A 25,475-nucleotide genomic window follows, 5' to 3' on the forward strand; every position below is an offset into this window, starting at 1 on the left:
AGATATTAGATCTGATAGTGCTTTCCTGAACAAATGAAAGAAATGAAATCTTTAAGTTTTACGTCCCACGGTTATGCCGGTTAGGCTAAAGGAGACGGTGATAATGAGTAATGAATGAAATGGTGGAATGAAGAAAGTGGGAGGAAACGGGAGAACCCCGAGAAAACCCACGCACACGGTATTTGTCCACCACAAAGTTCACTTGGCGGGGGCTGGGATTGAACCCGGGACCCCAAGCACCAGAGGTGAACGCTCTACCACTGAGCCACCGCGGCCCTGAGATTTCCTGAACACTAGAACTTCGGTCTTATTTATAGGTTTACGAAAATTTTATGGATCGATCTAAGAAGTGATTTGCACTAATGAGGAATCACGTTAGGATATATAAAAACTTTTACGCCTGTACACCTTCTTATTTTTGGATAAATTAGAAAGTTGTCTATCTCCTACGTGTAATACCTATACTATGAAAGTGCGCGGCAAGTATAACGAAAAAATTACAAAATGAAAAAGCATCGAGTTGGATTCCAACTAGGTTCAGAAGTATTGGATCAACACAAAAATACACTACTTAACACGCATGGCTATCGCGGCAACGAGAGAACGCTCCTTCAGTTGTATTGATAGAGAACGAATTCCTTAACCCCTCTTAGCTTTTTTCTCGTCGAGAAGCGTGTGTGTTTTCTTTAGCAAAGTTTTCTGCAATAATGCTAAGGTACTGTTTTGTACTTTTCATTATATGGAGTATCAAAATAGGAACTGCTAATTTCAAACAGCAAACTGTGAGCTGTGTTCGTAAGTCTTGTTTTTTTTCTTCATTTCTCCCCCCCCCCCTCACTCAGAAGTTGCTGCGTTGTAGCTAAAGTTAAAATTCTAAGGAACTTTGAAAATTTTGCTCGCGCATTTATAAATTGGAGAAGCCTACAAAATGTTACACAATATACAATTGATGAGGAGTTGAGTATAACATTTTTACCTAATATATGACCGTTTTGCATGATTGGTTTTTGTTAAACAATCTTCATTTCTAGGTGAGAAGCTATATATTACACTCAGTCATCTTGGTGCTGGAAATAGCTCAGAAGAAACATCATATGTAATAACGCAGTATCCAAATTTTGGTTGTGTGATATTAAAACGCGGAGATGGTCCACAAGTAAAACTCGATCACGGCTTATCATTTACGAAAGAGGACATCAAGGAAAATATGTTGTACTACATATCAAATTCTGAAATTGGACCTGATGTTTTAGTCGACAAAATTACATTCCATTCTCTAGGTGAACATGGAAAGAGTATTAGGGAGAAAAAAGTTACTATTACTATTAATCCAGTGAATAATCAAATGCCTGTGGTTGTTGTGAACGGTGAAATAGTTGTGATGGAAGGAGATGCTGAAATATTGTCACCTGAACTTCTATCTGTGTATGATATTGATAGTCCAACCCAAAATTTATTTGTGGTAATTGACACGGCTCCTTCTTTTGGATATTTATCTTTAAGTGAAGGTAAGAAATAATTGCATTTCTTTAACTACTATAGTTTTTCTAACGTATATCTTGGTTTCTTTTTCTCTTCGGCATATGCTATTGCACTTTCCCGAAACTATTTAAGGGATAAGTGAGAATAAGTTCTATAACATATCGAGTTAATATTGTAATTTATATTTGATACTTTAAACTTCTGCATTAGAGGTAATTGTCAGAAGTACTTATTAGTAATCTAAAAACTAAATCTTGTTCTAAATAGAAGTTCGAGTAATGAAGACTGAAAGCACTTCATTCACATAATACTAAGAGTGAATTAATTGATTAGTATCATACCTTAATCTTGCGCATACTCCATAAACATGGTTCGACCAGAGTTTTCAACCTGCCATAAGGTATAGATTATAATTGTGCATAATTAAAAGATCTAGTTGTTAACATTTAATTTTTATTGTTTGCCTACCGACCACCCCAAACCCTACACTATATTTATTGTAAAGTTCTTATGTAGAGCATAGACAGAGCAAATTATACACGGGAGGTTTTCTGCCATTACTTAATTTTATTATTAAAATGTTTCTGTTATAAACATTATGATACAAAATCAATCTAATATAAACAATTCTCTAATAACTGGGTAAAAAAAGGTATCCCAAGGTCCAAACAGCCTAGGGAAGGATCTCAACAGGTCTCCGAGCACTCTAAGTGGAGTGTGTTTGACATCTTCAATACTCCACGCTAGCAGAGTGGAGTTACAAAGCCAGAAATCTCCACCAAGTAAGCTAGGTTCCTGAGTTCCGAGCAAACTAAAGGTAAAGACATACCGAAGATACCTCCCGATCGAGGTCGAGGTTTGAGGTCGCGGTCACTACCTCGATGTCTAAGTCTAGATGGATAAAGGGTGCACATAGCGAAGAGGTCGCATCCTCGCTGTAAGTTCTCAGTTTGAGGAGGAACATTACTGCGACGGGTGTGAAATTATTTCGTCAGTGCATAAAAATCACTGCGAAAACACATTTTGAAATTATAAGGATCAAACAGTTTATAAATAATGACGGACGCGAGACGAGACATGAGAAATGCCAAAGTCTCGCTTCTTGTTTCGCAAAAATATTTGATTCTCATCTCTTGTCCATCCAATCAATACATCAAGAACTTTTATCTTTTTTCCAATTTTCTATGAAGAAATGCACTTTTTCAGCACTCAGGCGAGAAATCATTTCCCAGTAAAATAAAATCAGGTATGTCTTCAAGTTTCGAAATGGAGGGAATATTAACTTCACCAAATGAAGTTTCGTCACTGCAATTCCATTATTCTCTATGGATACCTGCCTGTCTTTGCAGATATTTCTTTACCTTATATCAGTAACGAATTTAGAAAAAAAAATGTTGATCTCGGAATTGGGCGAGGTGCGTGAAGTTTGAAAGCATAGATATGATTAACAGTACCTTCTTTTTTCTGTAGAATTTCCAAAATTTAGTGATTTCAGTTTGGGAGCCCCCTGCCTGTAACCGCCACTGGCTTATATAATAAGCTACAGTATAATTCTCAAATAAATATAAATAACTTATCTGACATTCCCATTTGGGTTGTTATTTTATTTTATTCTGTATTTAAAATGTGCCTATTATGATGTTTGTGCCTCTTATCCCATATTGCTGGAACATTTCTCATTAGTTCTACTAATATGTTTTTCGTAATCAAATTTAAAGTGCAACTTAACCTCTTGAACATAGATACGCACAATGCTCTGCAGACGAAACTCTAAACAAATGAAGATTTTATTCCGTGCAGCGCTTCAGGAAGAACCAACGAGAACACGAGCCACAGCGATGTTTCCACTGACAATGAATATAAAAACAAACTCGGTTGTTTATCATCGCGACCACTAATTCACCATTGCGGTCGATATCTAAGTCGCGATGTAGCATAAATCTTCGGTACGTACTTTCCCATTTGAATCTATGTGTTTATGCCATTATCGTGGTAGCGACCGCGACTTAAACCTCAACCTCGATCGCATGATATCTTCGGTATGCCTTTACCCTAAGTGAGCAGAATACAAGCCTAGAGCTCCGAGCAAGCTGAAAGATTGGGTTATGTTTGTTTCAAAGCTACAGGCAAGCTGAGAGAGTGAAAGTCATCAGACGTAGACTGATACCAGTCACTGAGATCCTCCTTGTTTTACAGATGCTCTAGTCTGGCGGTGACACTGTAGTCCTTCTTCGTCACATGACTAGTGGTGTCGATAGTGTTCCTGTCGTCTGCCACTGTAGTAGTTCGTAGTAGGACGCACATGGTGTTGTCTGTAAATATAAACACGTGTTGGCTGTTTGTAAAGCAGATCCATGTGCGGGATATTACATTATGATATTATTAAAGAACTTCTCTTGTAATACTGTTCTGATTTCAATCCTAGGTTTTGTTCGTTGGAGATTAGCGTTCCTTTTCAAACTGAGGTTATGTGAAATGCAGATCTACAGTTCGAAGGAGGATCCGAAACACCATAATGCACTGAAATATATCAAGCCTCTCACCAGGAATCAAACCGAAACCTGCAAAGCAATGATTCGTGTCCTTGCCAGTAGATCAGTGGGTAACGTTTTGAATCACTAAAAAACAAATGATTCCACCTAGTCATTCTCTCTAGGCTAGGTTCGCGCCGCTAGTGACATCTATTAGAGTGACTTGTTCGGGAATACCGTGACGAAGAGAATGATGGTCTTAAAAATTATCCCTTAAGAACTGATAGGGATAAAAGGTATTCTCATGTAGAATTCACAAGAGAATACTTTAACCAATTCTACGCGCACTGGCTAGTTGCCAGGAGCACATAACGGGATCTTCCGCAACGCGTTGTACCGGACGAGCGTCCGTCCTACTTCCGCATACATAGGTGCCAAGGTCCCCATATGACGTAAACGACAATACACTGCAGCGAATGTTCGTTGATAGGTTGCTTTCTTCGCGGATATGTCACCTGGTACAATCTACTAGCCTCCTTAGCATTTCCATTCGCTTTGACACATGTAAATAGCATATCGATTTGTTCCTTATACCAATAACATACCATTCTTATAGCAGTGACATCACACTTACATCATGGAGCTTTACTACAAACTTTACCCACTTTAACTGCCTCCTTCACAAATCACCTATACAACCATCTCGTTGGTTCTGCCGTCCCACAACACATTGCACTATTGTCGGACACGAAGTTATTAGATTTCGTTCAGAAAATACTTTCTTCGTGAACAAGTGCTGCCTTCAATACTTTTGCTTCATTTACACGTCCCTGTGCTGAAACTGTTTCCTTTTCACAAAAACTGTGAAACATGACTGCAGGTTCACAACATGTCACTGATGCGTACCAAGTCAACCAGCAATCGGTCACTGACACTTGTACAACCTTTCGCCCTAATATCGTGTCTCTACCCACATGCATAATTTAGTGCACATCTTTGTGTTCCGTTTCAGTTGTCAGGATTCGATTTTCAATTCCGAGTTGGCACCCCTGTCACTCGTACACGACACGGAATTCGACAGCATGCAGAACAACTTTTTGTCTTGTCACGAATTACCTTCCAAAATATGTGCACATCTTTCTGTTTCATTTTAATTATCAGGCTTCGATTTTCGATTCCAATTTGACACCCGTCACTCGTACACAACGCGGAATTTGACAACATGCAACATGACTTTTTGTCTTCTTTTGATGTCACGAATCACCTCCCAGAGTTTGTGCACATCTTTCAGGTTTACCCTGTGTATGTTAACACAGTTCGGCATATTGTAATTTATTATATTTTCATTCTAAACATATCCAAACTCTTAGCGGCTCCTTTGTTCTACAAATTGTCCACATAGATTGCGATACATCACATCTCGAGCGCATCACATAAAGATATTACAATTTTCAAAAGAATAATACATAATTCTTACGTAGTTCTTAGACATGTGTAACAATTTAAAAATTGCAATATACATTTTTGTTTCAAACAAATCACTTCTATTGCCATTAACGTGCTATTTATTTCCGAATTAACATCTCATTACATTCTCAATATTGAACAACTAGTAAGTAATTTCATACACCTGCTATAGATGAGCCAGCAAGAGGTCCCTTACAGCTCGCAGCGGCGTTGCCACTAGTCACGTATGAAGGATTTTTCGGTGCATCTATAGTTCAAGTTTTTTAACTGTGTAAAACAGAGTAACACTAGCACCAAAGTAGGGGCCCATCCTTCCTCTGCACCTGGTAAGAAAATCCAGGGACCATTCCTAATGATTCCTCTATAGATGGGATACAGCACAGCACTTGTTGTAACCAAAGGTATTCACGAACCAACGATGACTGATCTGATAGAGATAGATTCAGGTACCTTGAAGAATCTGGAAAAGCTAAACAAAGATATCTTCTCACTATTTTTGACACCTTAAGAAGAGAGCATAGGCCGTCACTGTGAAGGAAACTAGCCATCTATTTCGTTCGATGAAGCAAGAAGCAAACCAACTGGAAAAAAAACATTTGTAATTAGAATGATCGACGCCATGAGTTCTACAAGTCAGATTTCATTAAACTTATAGAGTAGTACAACATCAAGTACTAGTCATAAACTTCTAACAAACGGAAAGCAACCATGATTAAACACTTTAATTGCACGCTTCGTATCGAAACGATTTACGTTACAACGTGACTGCAAATGGGTTTACTGTCAAGTATAACCACGAAAAGTACAATACAATTAAAATAAGAGGAGTAGATGTAGATAAATAACATGAAAAGGAATTGTTGATAAGGACTGCTCCAAGCTCTAGATCCCCCAGAAAGCATTGAAGATCTAAGTTAAAACTTGGTGACTACGTTAGTAGTCTAGCATTCAAAGAGGTTTGATTTTTTATTCTTTTTGAGAACAACAAGTAAAATTAAAAACATCAATGTTGTCGCCTTCCTAGCAGGTGCAAGTAGGGGACGGAGGAGAGACACACGCGGAGAGTTTACTAAACCGTCGCTTTATGGGGGAACAATTAGAGATCTTTAAAAATGTTTTCAACTTCATTCGATGTTAAAAATCACATAGTAATGTAACATCCGTGGTTCGAATCAATTCATCCCGTCTCCTTTCGTTAAAAAAAGTATAACAAAGATCTAAAACCACATACGGAAGTTCACTTACAAAAGGTCCAGTGCATCAATCCGTTTTGTGAAACCATTTAGTCCCTTACCGGAAAAGTTTGAGAAACTAATAACTAACAATCAAAAAGGAAGAAAAATGAACTATTTTCGGTAAGTCCCGGTTTCAATTCTTCGAGCTGTCTCCCATAACCTCGGGACCTACGGAATTTTAATTACACATTATGTCCGACAAAGGAAAATACGATGCACTAATGTTGAGCAAGAGAGTAGATCTTTAATTCACTGCGTAAAAATAAATCAACACGCGAAAGAAAAATTAACATGGAGTTTACCCACATAAATTCTAAATCAAATACCACTTATAAGATGTGTTGTTACTCAGCACTACATTTTCACTTAGAACACACGAAAAAGATTAAACTATAAAATATTTATTTTCATTTAAACTTTTTAAGAGCAAATAACACTTGGTTACGTTTTAGTTTTAAATAATTGGCCCTTATACGCGCTTGAAATTCGGAACGGACACGAAGAATAAGCGAATTTACGAACTACGCAAACAGTCGGATATTCTCCACTGTTCCAGAGGAGTTCATATTCTTAACTTATTATCCATTGCACAGCTGAGAAAATCTATGATTAAATAGTTGAAAGCACACCAACTTGAAATAACGTCTCCAATGTTTCCGATTAAAAATATTTATCACATACTATATGTTTACACTCAGTACGACTAATTTTTAGTTTCATTTTTATGTTGCAATCAACTACTTTCTTCTTCGTAGATACTGCACTGATACAATATGGTGAATGTTAAACTTTTTAAGCCGGAGTGACGCTGTCAGCGCCGCATTAATCTAAGCTAGAACAAAGACGAGCACCTTAAAGACCTGCAACATGTTTTGAAAATTTTCCTATGCTTCAGTACCAACTTATACAATTGCTTACTTTAATTAGCATTTAAAGAAGAAGCTTGATTTACCTTATCATTAATTTCTTCAATAGATAAAAACTCTTTGCTATGATTAGAAATATTTTTGTTTTCGAAACTGGACTAACATCTCTTTTAACACAGTGTGAACTATTTATTTCGTTATCAATGTCAAGTAACCACCATAAAATTCAAACAAAAATTGATCTTGGTCTGCTTGATCTAAATTTTGCAAGTTGTATCTGATAAAATGGAATTTTAGCATTTTTCCTCATTTTGAGAAAATGAGTAATCAGTATTTTGCAATTCTTTCAACCATTCATCCTGCAAAGATTTCATTTTACTAATTAAATTGTTGACGATGAGACAAGTTTTATCTGAATAACTCACATCTAAAAGTTCGTACTCGTCATCAAATTCTTCATAATAATTAGAGTGAACGGGTTCGCTTATAGAACTAACATGATTACTGTTACTATTATTTCTAGAAAATAATTATAATTGGTTTACGATCTCTATTTTCAACGTTTCTGTTGTCATGATAGTACATTGGAACCACTACTACATCGTTACTCTTAGCAACACTGACTGTGTTTTTACCAAAATTTAATTTAACATTGGAAAGTTACAAGAAATTTCGTCCAAGTAAACCGTACACATTCAATTCTGATACTACTAACACACGAGTATCGGAACACAAACCATTTCAATGGACAACGTGACCTCTCCTTTAACTTGTTTCTTTCTCCTAACAATATAGGCGTACTCAACTAACTTAATATGAGAAGCGGGAGTCAACCTTGGACGCGAAATTATCGAAAAAATATCCTTCCATAGCTTAAAGATAATAAAGGAAAACTGAGAATCCAGAATCACACAAACCTTTAACATTTTAGTGTATCATATTGACAATAGTGATGCGATGTCAGATAGTACTGTTAAACTTGAAACAAACTGCATGCATCGGTATAACTTGAAAATACTGTACCAGAATTGTCGGGGATTAAGAAAAAAAACAACTGAATTTTATCAAAGTGTAGTATGCAATAATTTTTGACATAATTGCGGTCTCTGAAACGTGGCTTCACGATGGGGTAAAAGACGAGGAATTATTTGACAATCGTTACTGTGTTTTTCGTTGTGACCGAGATAGTATTAGCTCAAAAAAGAGGTGGTAGAATGGTAATCGCGATAAAAACTAAGTATAAAACGATGCAAATTGAAACAGGTATTTTGCTTAGTGACTGTCTACTTGTAAAAATTACAGATTCTAAACTTTCAGTTTTTGTTTGTTTAGTTTAGTTTCTCCCTAGGTCACCAATTGATGCATATGAGGAACTGTTTAACATGATTAAATCTCATTGTGATATAGGTAGCACTATTCGGGCGCTCGGTGACATTATATAACTGATATAACCGACGCGAACTTCGATCTTATTAGGGGCTCGGATAAGTGCAAAATTTTGAATAATTTTATGGGATATCACAATTTCATATCATTAAACAATCTTAAAAATGGTAATGGTAAAACTTTAGATTTAATATTGACCAATTTTGAAAATGTCTCTGTTGCCAGGGAAGAATATCCTCTGGTGACGGAAGACTCTCACCATCCTGCACTTGACACAACAGTGACCTTTAACCATAGAATTAAAAATAAACTAAATGGATCTGTAAGATATAACTTTAAAAAAGCCAATTATGACTTGCTATATAGAGAATTTCTGAACGTAAACGGGAATTTTCTCAATAGGTACCAAGATGTAAACGAGGCTACTGAGTATTTTTACATTGTAGTGTATATGATTTTTGATAAATGTATTCCTTGTATAAAGGAATCAAATGTGAAACATCCCTGTTAGTTTTCGCCTAAGATTATCAAAATGATCAATGTCAAAGGAATGTATCATCGCAAACTGAAAAGAATTAAAAGCACGGGTGAATATGGCATTTTATATAAACACTTCAGTAGTTTGCGTAGGGATATAAAAACCAAGCAAATTAGAGTACTCAAATTACATAAAAAATAATGAAATCCTAGTACTTTCTGAACCCAGCAGACTTGAAGTTTTATTAACTCAAAAAAGAAACACTTGCGCAACAATGCACTAACATTTAGCAATAAAGAATTGCACAGTAACAAGGACATTGCTGATACCTTTGCAGTATTTTTTAAGCCTGTGTTCGGGGAAAACCACTTATACAACACGCTACCTGTGGTAGAGCACAACACCAACTATCTCCTGGGCATGCTACATATTGAAAAAATAACATCTGACGATGTTAGGGCAGCCATTAAAAGGTTGAAGCCAAAGAGAACATTGGGTCCTGATACTGTACCGATCTATATATTAAAATGTTGCGAAGAGATCTTTATCTAGCCCTTGATTATTTTGTTCAACTTATCGCTAAAAACAGGCATTTACCCCGACATTTGGAAAACACCACAAATCTGCCTCATTCCTAAAACTCAGACTTGTAAAAGAATAGAAGACCACGTGCCTATTGCTATATCATCATGCTCCAAAGTGTTTGAAACCATTGTGTTTGAACGTATAATGACTCATACCCGCTATCTCTGAATACCTGCATGGCTTTCTTACACAAAGATCAACGGTAACAAACTTGACATTGGTAACAAACTTTATCACCACTACCGTTGACAATGACAAACAAGTAGATGCTGTATACACTGATTTTACGAAAGCGTTCGACAAAGTACATCACCAAACCCAACTCAGACTCAGTTAACTCAGTTTAGTTAACTCAGACAACTTAATTTTTCTCAACATCTTGTAAAATTCTTTTCATCCTATGTAACAAACCGTAAACAATTAGTCGTGTACAGATCAAACAAATCATTCACATTCTCGCCAAGCTCAGGCGTACCTCAGGGATCGAACTTAGAACCACTCCTATTTCTCATTTATATCAACGAACTATCGGACTATATAAGTAAATCACATAAGTTACCATTTGCTGATGATCTCAAAATCTATATGGAAGTAAACTCAGTTCAAGATTGTGAACTGTTGCAAGCGGGTCTGCATCACATAAGCAGTTGGTGAAAAATAATTATAAGGTCACTGCGTCGAATATGCGCCCCCTAAGGACAAAATGAGCATTTAGGCATAGATGGAAGAAAGGAATTCGAAAATCAGTATGCAATTGGAAAGTTTAATACCTCCGTAAATAATTCCACTAGCAAGTGAAGATAAATGTTTACAGAGAGGCATCATACACCAAAATGTGCCAAAGAGTGGTAAGGGCGTATATTTCCCGATGCTGGCAATGATACATTCCGAGTAATGATCAGATGTAAGAACAGCAGCACTTTAACGTTTTTTCCCGTAGTAGCAGATGATGTGTCATTGTGGCAATGGATGCAATGACGCAAATGACGCGATTGACGATGGCTGTTGAGATATAGAGCTGTTGTCATCGGACACCGTGTGTAATTACGTTTTCAAACCAAAATATAAAACTACTGACAAGCAATACATCAAATATCTGACAGCCTAACATAGAACCACATTATGAAATCATACAATGAAGCAATACTGCAAACTTATAAGGTGAAAATATCAAGAAATTATCGGGAAACTTTTGTGAAAAGAAACGTAAATCTATTTTTTCTCTTTGTAACATAAAAACGGTCTTTTGTTACCACTGAAGTACTTTTCCTGTATTAATAAATCATAAACATATATCAAAATTCTTCTGTCAAGTATTACAGCTTCTAACATAGGAGTGGAGCATCTGAACTTCTACAAACTCTTGTGTTGGTATAACAGGAATTGAACAGTTACAAACAAAACACTATCACAAGAAGTAAAAATATCTTATTTGTGGCACTGATCACAGAATAAGGAGATCATGTCTTGGGCAGATACGCACGAAACATGATACCACAGTCGTATTTGATACACTGCATTCACTCTTGTCCGTTTTCTTCTGCGTAAAAGTATCCGTTAGGGACACCACAATAATTGCTTTTGTTACGAATTGAAGATTACACTGGTATACAAAATTTTGCTTATTATTATTTCTTGATGAATTTTTTATGTATTTTGGCCCCCTGAACACGAATCTGACACTTATATTTATGTAGTGTCAATATTTTCAGTGATATAAGCATGTTTTATTTTTCTCCTATACTGATTTATGCAGAGCAATTTGAGTGCTTTTATTTCGATATTCGCTAGGTTTTATCGCATTTGTTATTAAAGATAATTCTTCGGAGTAGCAAACAGAGAATAAGCCCTGTAGATTCTAAAGGTTCATAGCAGAATTATAATTTGATTAAGTAGAGTTATTCAAATGTGAAGCTGATGTTGGAGAAAACTAAATATGAGGAACATCAATGGGACGTGTGTGGGGATTTCAAAATTGTTGGTTTTCTTATTGGGTTGCAAAGTGGTTATACTAAATATTCCTGCTTTCTATGTGTGTGAGACAGTCGGGCAACTAACCAGCATTATGATCAAACCTTGTGGCCTGAAAGAACGGAGATTATTCCAGGAACACAAAATGTGATAAATGAAGCATTAATGCCCAGGGAGAAGATTCTCATGCCAGCATTACATATGAAGATGGGATTGGCAAACAATTTCTGGAAGCTCTGGATCGCAATTCACCTGCCCTACAATGTATCAAAGAAATGTTTCCAGCTTTATCAGAGGCAAAAGTTCTGGCTGGTATTTTCACAGGGCCTTAGATTTATGCCATACACTACATAGTGCTACACTTAAACAAAAAAATGACGGAGTTGAAAAGAAACGCTTGGGAGTCCTTTCATAAATTGGTGACGGGATTTCTTGTGCATAACCGAAGTGAAGCGTTCGATCACCAAGTTAAGACATTCATTGATCAATATCGAGCATTGGGATGTAGAATGTCTTTAAAATTACATATGCTTCATTCGCACCTGGATTTCTTTAGGGAGAATTAAGAGATGTTAGCGAAGAGCACGGGGAACGTTTCAATAAGGACATTCAAGTAATGGAAAGCAGATACGAAGGAAGGTGGGACTGTGCAATGATGGGTGAGTATGTTTGGGGGTTAGTCCGTGACGAAGTGAACGTTTCCCACAAAAGAAAAAGAACCACTAACCTTCACTTTTGACTACGGAATTTCAGTACTTGATGAACACTTTCCTCTAATATCAAGTGCTTTTGTATATATTTTTATAAGAAATGTAATATTTATGTATTGCTATGTAGATTTTTGTTACCCAGAAAGTTGATGTCCAAAATATGTGTGTTATGTTTGTAGTTCAATGTTCCTATAAGATACAATTGTATAATATACTACTGTTTGAGTAAAATCTGATATGCTTATACCATCACAAATTTTGACATTATGGGAAAATAACTGCAATACTCGTGTTCAGCGGGTACAAATCATTAAGAAACAAATGAAAAATCAACAGAAGCACGACTACAATGTTTGTATTATGCTTGTAGTTCAATGATCTCCTAAGATACAATTGTATAATATGTTGCTGTTTCAATAAAATCTCATGTGCATATATCATCACAAATTTTGACATTACGGGAAAATAAATGCCATACTCGTGTTCAGTGGATGCAAATCATTAAGAAACCGACGAAAAACCAACATAAGCACGACCTTGATCAAAATTTGTATACCAGTGTTATCAATGGCCCTGCGATGCAATATTTCTGCGTGTTTGTGACTTTCGTATTTCATCTTTCCTCTTTCCTCTTTCCTCTTTTCTTTCGGAAGCAGTAGCCTTAGTAGCTTTTACCTGATGTAGCAAAGTCATATAATGATCAGATGTAAGAACAGCAGCACTTTAACGTTTTTTCCCATAGTAGCAGATGATGTGTCATTGTGGCAATGGATGCAATGACGCAAATGACGCGATTGACGATGGCTGTTCAGATATAGAGCTGTTGTCATCGGACACACATGAAACATTGCTGCATAACACATTAGGTTCAGTTGGAGGCAATGGTGCACTCTCATTATTCACATTTCGCACAAGCTGTCTCTCCTAATGGCATTGGCGATTGTCTTCTGTTGTAGATCGTAAATCTGCAAATCGACTGTAAGCATATGCAGGAGCAGCATCTGCATTTAACGAAAAAGTGCCGGTCGCACGAAAAGCGCTGAGTGCCTTACCAACAGCTGCAGATTTATCCCCGCGACTATACGCACAAGAAAGTAAACAAATCCCTTTCGGTCAAGCCTACAGGCTGAGGTATATTCCGGCATTTGTATACTGAAAAATTATATTATAGATTTGAGTGCTATTCACGTTATGCAACCCATATTGAGGTCTAGGGAGATTTAGGTACTACGAAACGAAAAGTTCCGTAGAAATCTTTCGGAAGTCTTAACACGGTAACGACTATATAAGGCAGCATTTCTTTGGAAACCTACTTTTAAAAACATTAGTGGAATCTTAAAGGTTAATTTCATCTATCGATTTACTTACAAATGTAGTCGTTTTGCAGTTCTATAGGAAATTATACTCATCTTATTGTTCTGCAGGATGTGCATTTTCCCCCAAAGTAGCAGGGCACATTTTCCCCCAAACACAGTGCACACAATTATATGTCACCCTGCAGCGAGACTAGCATGCTACTCCGAAAATTACCAACTCCCTGTGTAAGCCATGAATTGCTTTCACGATAGCTACCGGAGTCGCAATCCTCTTTGATTTGTTTTTCTCCTAAAGGACAATACACAAACACTTAATGTTAGATCTGGTACTTTTTGGATGCCACACATACACATTCATACATTAAATTGTCAACAATATAGCTGTAGCTGTGCGCGAAATTTTTCTTTTTGTGCACCAACACATAGCAGCGGCATGAAAGTCCTCCTGTCAGAGAAGAACAAAAACTTAACACAGCAGCTTCTGCGACATGCTGTCTGTTTTCTTACGAGGTGCGCATTTTCCCCCGGGGCACATATTCGACACAATGACCTTATTGAACTAAATGCTAACAAATGTAATGTCATATACCAGAAGACAGTCCTGTGTTTCATTTGAGTACGTAATTAATGAACAGCCACTATTTAGGAAAGATGTAGTCAAAGGCCTAGGCGTGTACTTTGATCCGAAACTAAAGTTCAGTGTCCATTGAATATATTATCAACGAGGCATTTCGAAATCTAGGCCTAGTCATAACGTTAAGTAAAGAATTCGAAAATATCAACACTTTGAAATCATTATACTATGCGTACGTACGCTCAAAACTTGAATATGTGTGTACAATTTGGGATCCTCAAACCAGTAAAGATAAGTTCATACTCGAAAAAAATTAAGCTAAATTTCTGCTAACGTTTAAGGTCACAGGTTTTTACCCAAGTAAATTTAGCTCCTCTACCCTGTCCAGTAACTATAACATGTTAACGTTGGAACAAAGAAGACTTGCAAATACTCTTTTATATTTATATAATATTTTGCATTCGAAAGTCGATTGTCCAGAAATTGTATCCAACTTAAGCATATCAGTTCCGTCGACTAAAACACGGAACATGAATCATAATTTATTTAGTATCAACAAGTCACGCACTGACATAATGACTAAATCACCGATGGTAAGGATCAGTGCTGCCTACAATAACAGTCAAATTATGTCCAAAAATTGATGTATGTACAAACAACATCCGAATATTTAAGAGAGATGTTGAATACGTCAAATAAGATGTATATATAATGAAGCAATACGCCAAATAAGTAAACAACTAATATTGGTAATATTATATTTTTACTGTAGTAAGACTTATGTATAGTCCGAACACTGTAATTGGGATCTATCCTGTTGTGTTCTATTTAATAAATAAATAAATAAATAATAATAAATTACAGGTAATAATTTAAACACAGATTTCAGCTGATCTAATATCATTATTACTACCATGTTCATTGCTTGATTTTCAGATAGTTCTGAAATCCCATTCAACTGCATTAATAACATTCTGACCAATGATAAGTTCATGATATGGATTGCACTATTAAAATGTCAATTATCTGTTCGTTTCCAATTTCGGTTTTGAAAGCTCTGCGCGAACCACTCACTGCGTGGACTCGTTTAGTTTAAACGTCGTGGACGCATAACACCATTACTTAGTAAAATGAAATCTTTGCAGTATGAATGGTTGGAAGAATTGCAGAATACTCTCAAAATGAGGAAAAATGTTAAAATTCCATTTTATCAGATACAACTTATAAATTTAGATCAAGCAGACCAAGATCAATTTTTGTTTAAATTTTATGGTGGTTAGTTAGCCGAAATTGATAACGAATTAAATAGTTCACACTGTGTTCAAAGGAATGTAAGTCCAGTTTCGAAAACAAAAGTATTCTAATCATAGTAACGAGTTCTTATCTCTTGAAGAAGTTAATGATAAGGTAAATCAAGCTTCTTTAAAGGCTCCCTGTTGCTGGTACAATTATGACTTTGACGTAACTGACATTTAAAGAATTAGGATTGCTACTATTTCCAAATTGTTATTTACTACCTTGACTAAGAAATGATGGGACAACACACTATTCTCACTATCCGAACGATGAGTTTCACTATCCTTTGTATAATTATTTTTGAAGATTCTCTGACGTCTGTCGTACTTCTGTTTTTCTATCTTTGTACCTAGTTTTCTGTCAGTTCCTGATTGATTATTACCATTACTTTTACCAACTTAATTAACTTGATCAACTTTGAAAGCTTTTTGATGGAAATTACCTCCATTCAAACTATTTCTAACATTTCGTAGCAGTGATTCTAAATTTTGAACTGCAGCAAAGTTACCAACGTTAGAGAAAAAATTATCAATTTTCATGTTTATCATATTTGAGAAAAAAATATCGTATATTCATTATGCACGTAATATTTGTAAAAATAATGTATAATGCTAGTTATAATAGCAATAATATGTAATAAACATATGTAATAATCTTTAGTTTCGAACTTCAAATCGGCGTTACTAACATTACCATTTTTATCCTTATTAACACTACTCTGAATAGTATTTTCATCCCCTCGTAAATATGATTGAAATTAAAGAACGGATGCAGGGTTCACATTTGCCTATTCTAAAATCATTACTCATTATTTTAGCGGGAATGACTGTTAAAAACCTCAGTGTGTATGTTTTATAATTATTTAATGCATATGTACAATTTATTCAAAAACTGCAAAAGAGTGTGCCTTCTAAAATATTATCGTATATTCACCTATGATGGCAAGGGCATTTTCATGAATAGCATTAAGATTTAAATCATCGTATATCACGATAAACTATCGTACGGTTGGCAAAAGCCTGAAATGCAGTCAACAAGGTATTGATATTCAGCACGGCCAACGCTGCTAAATGTGTAATACGGCGGTAATAACTGCCTCACTGTGTTTAAAATGCATGTAACACTGGTACTGGAGCTAAGTCCCTGATTTTATTTTACATTGCTATACAAAATTTGAACCTGATCCATCGATTTTTGAGTCATACGACGTAGACTGTAACCTTGCTAATTTACCTGCTATGATTTGTTCAGATTTCAATTGCTGCTTAAACAAAAATACAAAATTTTCGTAAGGAGTGAAATTCTTACGGTTGGCTGTACATTCATGTGCGCTATTTCTCATCAAAAAATCAAAAACATTGGGATACTGACGAATTTGTAAACTTTCTATTTGGGCTGAACTCTCAAAATACTCTAAACAGAATGTAGACGTCTCTTCGTTTTCAAAACCAGAAAACTGGTGGACCATTTCCAAATCGCTACACCTAATGTTACGATTGATATTTTCCAACTGACTGAAACTAGATTGATTATTCAAACATTTCCTTTTCTATGGATTTTTAAGTGAAGCTTTTCCGTCACTATCACAAGAACTTGAACCGTAATTTAAAAGAAAAATAAAATAAATAAAATAAACCCCATCTTTTCTGTATTAGATGGTGTGTTTTCGCTATCTCGTTTTACTCGAAATTCATTACCCATCGTACTTCAAAATACCGTATTGTGCCTATCATGATGCAAATTGGCTACCTGATTCTTAATTTATACCATCTCCATTTCTAACCCAGATACTTTGTCATCAATGACACATAAGTCATGATCAATGTTGATAATATCTAAACATTGCGGAACCAACTGATTGGACATGTGAACACATTTATTATTTACTTCAGTCACATTTTTTTCAACCTGTGCGACTAGATCAGATAAAGAAACTACTACTTCATAGTTTTTGTTAATTAAATGTTGTTCACTGGAAATTCTACCTTCATTACTCTTTTGTGTTTCATTACTTTCATTAATGATACTATTTAAAGTAATTAATTCACCAGAATTACAGTGAATATTGGTGACATTCCTTTCAATCTATACGTAACTGTTACCAATTCTTCATTTACTTAGTCTAATTTAGCGTTCATTTGCTCATTTATTTCGTTAGAGTTAGTACTGCACTCATCTCTAACCTGGCATTATAGAAATCATAATATTTTGTTTCTATTTTGTTTAACTGTTCATATATTTCACCGTTAACTCAATCAGTTTTCTTGTATAAAGTAACATTGGAGTCAGCAAGTGCTTCAATGTCTTTTTGTAAAGTAGCATTAGATTTAGCAAGTGCTTCTATATACTTTTAGAAAGTAACATTAGATTTACAAGTTCTTTTGTATCTTTTTTGGTAGACTATAAGCGTATTAATCGCTTTAACAAGGCAACCTAGCTCCGTATAAAATAGGAAATACAAACACAAAATATGAAAAACCCACTCTAAAATTTTGGCGAACTTACTCGGATTCATTACATATTCCTGTTTCCGTGGGTGCCAATTTTATAAGGTAAGGCATGTTTCTGTTTGAGAAGCCAATATAATAATGGTCATGAGTTCGATTCCAGCATTCCCTTTTAATAGGATAGTTAATTTACAATATCGAGTAGTTCGAACCTCAAAAAAATATGTAACACGAATAAGTTCGATTCCTTGAAAAGTCTTAAGAATACTCAAACGATTAACACATTGGAGTCAGAGCCCGTTCCTACCATGTTTTCTCGTCAAGTTGGCGAGTTTTGCGATAGTTTTCGATTTTTATAAAACAAAAAGGTGTAAAAACATTAGAGCAATGAAATATTTAATTTCTTGAAATGTAAACTTAGTACTAACGATATTATCAACCTGTTATCTCACTTGTATGTACCTTTTTATAATTTTTATAAATGTACCTTTTTCAACTGAAAAAAAGTCCGACAAGCAATATGGTTAATTATAAGTATGCACATAGGAGCTTCTTTGCCACATTACAGCCCTTGACATGTTACAAACCATCAATACAAACATTAGATACTTTGAAATGGCACAAAGGTGTAAGTATAAAGTAAAAATATAGTGTATAGCCGATTATTTCTATTTTTAAATATACATATATTTTTATGATCCAAATCATCAAAGTGAGCAACTTGAAATATGTATCGTGGTTGAAGATATCGTCTCTACATTTGAAGTAAAAGACAGCCTTTATAAAAATTATTTATATATAGCTTTGCACTAACCTTAGGACACACAGAAGAACATGCGAATGTTTCGCAACTGAAACATATATACCATATTACTTTTCATATCGAGCCTTCTGCTCATATATATATTGAAACAATCTGGCATACATAGAGGTACCATGCATTGAGCACACTGCCAGCTCGTTTTCTTCGCGCTGTTTTACCTGAAGTAGCTTTTCCTTTATCAGCACACACTTTAAATGCTTGGTACATACACCGTGTATACTTCCTTGTTTCTCCAGGACCGACCACCTATTTGTAGTCGCTCTTTTTGCATTAGCTCTTCTGTCGTGTTACCATTGCGGGAAAATTATGAGAATATAAATAAATAAATAAATACGATTGTTGTACCTAAGAAAATAGTACAAAGAGGGACTCCCACCCTCGCATAAATGCTTATTGTTACATCCGCCCTTATTAATCAGTCATTAGAAGCTAAAAGGGAAATATGCTACCAGCCGACCTTTCCGTTTAGGGAAGGAGCAGAATCTTTATACTTTTAGGAATTATTCATTGACTATCTAGGATCGTAAAAAAGAGGTAACAAGGCGACTTTCATTTAATTACTGAGTAATATAAAATAAAATGTATGCCAGTTTCCGTTGCGTTTCGTTGTGTTTTGAAGTTTATTTATTTTGACGAGTAGTGCTTTTCAAATGTTTCTTGTGACGTCAGTGAATACATGCGCATGTTCAAGTAGGTGGTGGCAGTAATATGAGCAAAAAGGAAGGACAGAAGAAGAGAGAAGAGACAAGATGGCAGGTGCAGTCGTAATGGCGATGCCCTCAAGTGAGGCATGCGCCTTATCTGAATACCGTGTGGTCGAAATAACGACGAAGGAAAGACTAAGTAAGGCATTAGCTGTGTTGCAAGAGCATGGACTGCTTCCGAAAGCTAAGTTGTGTTCTGAATGTTGTAGGTACGTGGTGTTTTTTAGGGAAAGGAATGTGTTTCGCTGTCAGAAAACACGTTTCATGGGAAATTCGAGGAGGAAGACGAAGTGCCGTTTTTCTTCCTCGGTTTTCAAGGGAACGTTTTTTTTTCTAGGGCTAAACTCGATTTTTTAACGGTGATGCGCCTTATGGGTTACTGGTGTTTGAATAGCCGTCCAAACATCAGTAATGGTACGATGAATCTGAATATTTGCAGGAAAACATGTGTCGATTGGTTTAGCTTCTGCCATGAGGTTTTCATGTGCTGGGCTATGGATTCCTCTACTAAACTTGGGGGTCCAGGGATAACAGTTAAGATAGATGAATCCAAGTTCGGGAGACGGGAAAATCACTGCGGTCATGTGATCGATGGCATGTGGGTTTTTGGAGGTTACGAGGTTGGTTCTGGCAATGTATTCATGTATGTCGTGAAGAACAGAAGTGCTGAAGAGCTGTTATGCGTTCTCCAATAGTGGATGGAACCTGGTACAACCATTCCTAGCGACTACTGGAAGTCATATGATAGGTTGACTGAGGTGGGATTTCAGCACTTCACAGTGAATCATAGCCTGAATTTCGTAGATCCCATTACTGGCGCTCACACGTAAAATATCGAGAGGTTGTGTCGAGACGCAAAGGACAGCATTCCGAGATATGGGAACAAAAGACACCATTTCGTCGGACATCTGGCTTCCTTTCTTTTCAAGAAAAAGTATCCGCTCACAACGCGGTTTCACAACTTTCAGTTGGAAGTAGCTCGATTATATCCGCCAACCATTTGAGGTATGTGAAAACCAATGCTTCCTGGTCCTTGTAACTATTCTCTTTTTCGTTTCATTCCTGAAATTTACCTTTGTACGTAATATTTGTCATTAGTCTCTTTTTCGTTACATTCCTGAAATTTGCTCTTGTACTTACTGCGTGTCTATTCAGTGCCCTTTTACTTAATCAGTGCCATTGTACTTAAAGTATTACTATGTGTGGATGTTGCGTGCACTTGGATGCTTCTTACTGTTGCACTACGTATAAAAATGATTGTATTTGACGTACAAGTGGTAATAGAACACATAAGAAACTGAGATCACACTGTATTCACTCTTTATGTTGGAGTGTGAATACAACATGATCTGGGTTTCTTTGGTGTTCTATTACCACTCGTACATGATATAATATCATTTCTGTACGTAGTGTTAGAGCAAGAAGTATCCACGTGCGCAGAAGATGAAAACGTCGTCTTGTAAACTATTACCGCTAAAAGAAAAAAAACTGAACTTACCTGCTATAGAAACGCCGCCAACATATTCTGAGTCAATATCTGAATCATCAATTTCAGATTAGGAATCAACAAGAAACTCATCAAGCATATTCCATATTTTATTCAGAGTGCTAAAATGGCGAAACTAGAATGCTACTAAACACACGGGAACCGTATGCCAATTGTTATCGCTCTAACTCGCTCTGCACCAGATGCATTACCAACCGGATTTTTTTAGAAGTACTAAAAGGATCACAAAGTGTATCTGAGAAGTCGAAAGTCGTCTACGGATAGATATTCAATGTTCAAATTAACGAAAATTTCAGCACGTCAGGGAGACGTGACCTGTTCACTGAGGAAAGAAAAGCATCACAGCTATGTGACGTGCTGAGACTCGAATGCGTTTAAGCATCAAAGGTAAGCGAGACTAATGCATCTTACCGGAATTGAATCTATTTTCTTCCAGTGATCGTACAATTAGGAGCAGAAATGTGAAATTGTCAAATCACATCATTAGAATATAACTGTTTAGTTTTTTTCTGAAACTTGGATGACTGATGATATACTTGATTGTGAATTGCCATTCTCCGATAACATTACTATATGCAGACAGGACAGAGGTTCACGAGGTGGCTTCACGAAGAAAAATTTTTAGGGGAAGCTCAAATCTCTGGTTGCTATATTAAATTTGGTATTTTTTTATTTGTGTTAAAAAAATCTTAAGAAATTTAATACATTTTCGTGAGCCAGGGACCCTTCCCTCCTTTTTGCGTGGTGGTGGTGAAATGATATGCATGAACTCTAAACTAAAAAGTAAAAAACGTAAAAACTACAGTAAAGACTGTGAAATCTTATGGGTTAAAATTAACATTCCAAACGGTCCAAAACAACTCATAGGCTGCGTTTATCGACCACACACAAACTCTCCCTTGTACATACTTGAAGCATGTCGCGGTCCCATGATTGCCGCCGTAGCAACTCTTCTTGCTGATTTCAATCTCTCCATTGACTGGCTTTTCCCCACATGTAGTACGTCTGGTACGTAAAAATATACTGCACTTTTTGATTACAATATGCCACTTCCAGGGTTTCTAGATTATATTAAAAGCAAACTTTTCAGATAGGGAGCCACTTCAAAATCTGTGTAGAACACCAAAGTGACGCCTATTCAAGATGGCCGCCACCGACTTTTTAAAATTCACTATATCTCAGGTTCTATACTTCCGATTTCAATTGTCTTTTCTACTTAAAAGCTTATAAAAAGTGGAAACCGTTTTGTCATTACACATTTTTCCTAAACCTTAAGGTTTCCACACAATTTTGAAAAATAAAACTAAAGATATCATTTTCTTCAGAAAACATATTGTCTAATAAGTATTTTATAACTTGGAATTTCACTTTTCGACCTCAGTAGACAAAGAATAACTACTGTATCAGCTTTCCATCGAACACATGCAAGTTCCACTTCGTTGCCGAACTTTCTGGATAATCGTCGTTTAATAGGCATATACCTACGAATAAGCGATCGAGCTATTTTCTAATGAAATTCGCCGATGTCTTATTTTAAAGATTTTTGTGCGTATTTTTATTGAACCCTTTTAAGTTCAATTAATGTTATTATTATTATTTGACACTATTAATATAACACTGATTAATTATACGTGAAAAACTTTATTATTGAAGCTTAGGTTTTCCTTGTAGTCCCACACATCTTCAACGTGTGACTCACTGCTGGATACAGCTATTACTCTTTGATAAACAATTAAATGCTTGCAACGAACGATCGTACGAATGTCAGTGAAATTCATAGCTTTTGTTGTAAGAGTTTCCACATTGTTGGCCCTCATTACAGCTTGCGCAAAGTAGTGTACAAGGAACTTTGTCGTTTAAACAACAGCATCGAACGCGATATGACACAGCACATCTGCACTTGACCAGTTCTGTAAATGCTTCCCAAATAGAAGGCAGATAAGTCCAAATTGGCGTCCATTCTCCATCAACCATAGTCCATCCCCATCCTTCCGGTCCTAGAATGTTGGCTCCGACTGAGTGGGCCCGACCCCAGACTTGTGCTGCCTTATATGCTGACCGGAGACAATGTTGTCTTAGTGCCTCTTTAGTTGGTGGTAAGTTTTGAAGGTTTCGACCTTTCGAAGAAAAGAGGATTTTTCTCACACGGTTGACTGATAAGTCTTCGCCTTCTTTGCAGTACAACAAAACAACGAACTTCTCCAGAAGTGATAAAGTTTCTTCAGATATAGAATCTTCCGGAACAGAGGTAGCATGAAAGGCTTTTGTAGCCTCTGGAAATGATTTCCATATATTCCAGGAAGCCTGTTTCCCTTTCATAGCAAATGATTGAGTTACATCTGATCCGGTAAATGCATGGAATCCTTGTAAGGCAACAGCTTTATCTTCACCAATACTTTCAAAGATAGCGTTAATACTGATGAATCTTTGAGACTTACCAACTCCAAAAAGAAGCTCTAACTCCTCAAGAGCAGCACTTTCCAGATTAATGAAAAATGAGATTGCCAAAACAACTACATCGATATCTACTGTATAAATTAATATTTTCTTTGCACCATGCAGAACACTAACTTGAGCGTGCAGAAATATTCCTCCATCTGCTTCTTCCTGTTGTCTGCTTTCGACTCCATCGAGTGACGTTTCTTCCAATCTAGATGAACGAATGATGCTATCAATCTCAGTGATTACGTGAGTCCAACGAAACTTCAAACGTGCTTGTTCTCCAAGTAACTTAATAATTCTGTCTTGTTCTGACTGCATGAGAGAAAGTCATTCCATGTTTTGGGTAGCATGTTTCCTGGTGCTACTTGGCGACGAATTCCAGCACCTCTCTTCTCTCTTACAAACTTCTTTAGGCAAACTGTTGAGTAAGAATCCCATGATATATGTACTCTTTTTGCTTGAAACTTTGCAACATCATTAAAAATTCTGTTTTTGAACTCCATACCACAGTATTCTCCGAAAGTGCTTGACACTTTGGGAGGAAGTATGTACTAGTGCTGAGCCATAGTAAACAATTGTCTCAGAAACCTTCAAACTGTGGAGCCTCAGTACTTTCTTCTAATATCTTGGTTAGCAGAGATTTCTGACATGCTTGCAAATCTCCATTTGAGGAAAGAGAGGATGGAGCAGAAGTGTTCTCATATTCAAAAAACTTGTCCAAATCTAACTCTCTGTTTTGGCTTACAATGAAAGCTCTAGAGAAAAGTTCAACATCATTTCGCAAGTCAGAAATAATTGCAGAGGAAATATTTTTCTCAACATATTCGAATATCTTTGTTCCAACCTTGCGCAGTGGAGCATATATACTAACATTTGCCTCTGTAGACAAACGTTCTTTCACATAATTGTTATATAATTCTAAAGCAGTTTCCTCTGCACCAACTAGAGCTTTCACTCTCTGTATCCATCACAACCTTTGTGTCCCAAACTACAAGATCGGAAGCGCTTAATTTAAATGGGTTTCCGAAATCAAGGAAGCTTTCTTTTAAAGTTTGTTTCTTGTATTGAAACTTTCTCTGGTAAGCAGCATATTGTTCATAGTGAGCCCTACGATCGGTAATGTTCGTTTTGTTCTGGGCCTCAAACTCATTTACGATTGTAACCAATTCTGGTCCAGCAAGCACCCACCTTGTTAACATTGCTGTGCCTTGCAATAGACCTATGGCACAACCATCGCCTTTTATTACAGCATTAATTTGGTCATGAGCTTGGTCTACAGCGAGTACAGAAAAGGGATTGTATGTGTTGTGAATCACAAACTGACCATTACAAAAGTATTTGTGTATAATGGGTGCTGTGTCTTACAGCTCTTCCAAATCTTTTATATGGACTGGCAACCAACGTGCATAGTGGTAATGGCCCATCAAGAAAAACCAAGGTGTTATCTTCTTTAGTGTTTGGATGAAAAGTTTATAGTTTCCTTGCCTAGTAGACCTAACGAAACACAAGAGGAGTATCTCCAAGTTTAGAACTAAGATCCAGAATCGGAACGTTGGGCACCTGGAACGTTTTTCTTCAATCCATTGTTCAAATGCGACCTCTGGGTTTTCGTGTGCAAATGCATCCTACAGCAGCTGTAATTTGATGAATTGTTCTTGCCTTTCTTACGTGAATAACTTTAAGAGTTGCTTCTGATACTGCTTCTGTCTTGATTC

At 36.3% G+C, this 25,475-nt stretch overlaps 1 protein-coding gene across 6 annotated transcripts in view; it reads left to right on the forward strand.

The window, feature by feature from the left end:
* The window catches only part of LOC145661112 (extracellular matrix organizing protein FRAS1-like), a 3,375,101-nt gene that overhangs the window by 1,246,875 nt on the left and 2,102,751 nt on the right, over positions 1–25,475 (forward strand). For 5 of the 6 annotated variants that reach the window (XM_081726561.1, XM_081726566.1, XM_081726573.1 and 2 more), the window contains one exon: positions 1,032–1,508. The exons of the other annotated variant lie outside the window; for it this stretch is intronic. In XM_081726561.1, coding sequence (XP_081582687.1) covers positions 1,032–1,508 — 477 coding nt within the window. The remainder of the gene's footprint in view (positions 1–1,031; positions 1,509–25,475) is intronic. 6 annotated transcript variants of the gene reach the window in all.

This window comes from Thermobia domestica, chromosome 1 (genome assembly GCF_964235325.1).
Source record: "Thermobia domestica chromosome 1, izTheDome1.hap1.1, whole genome shotgun sequence".
NCBI classification, from domain to species: Eukaryota; Metazoa; Arthropoda; class Insecta; order Zygentoma; family Lepismatidae; genus Thermobia; species Thermobia domestica.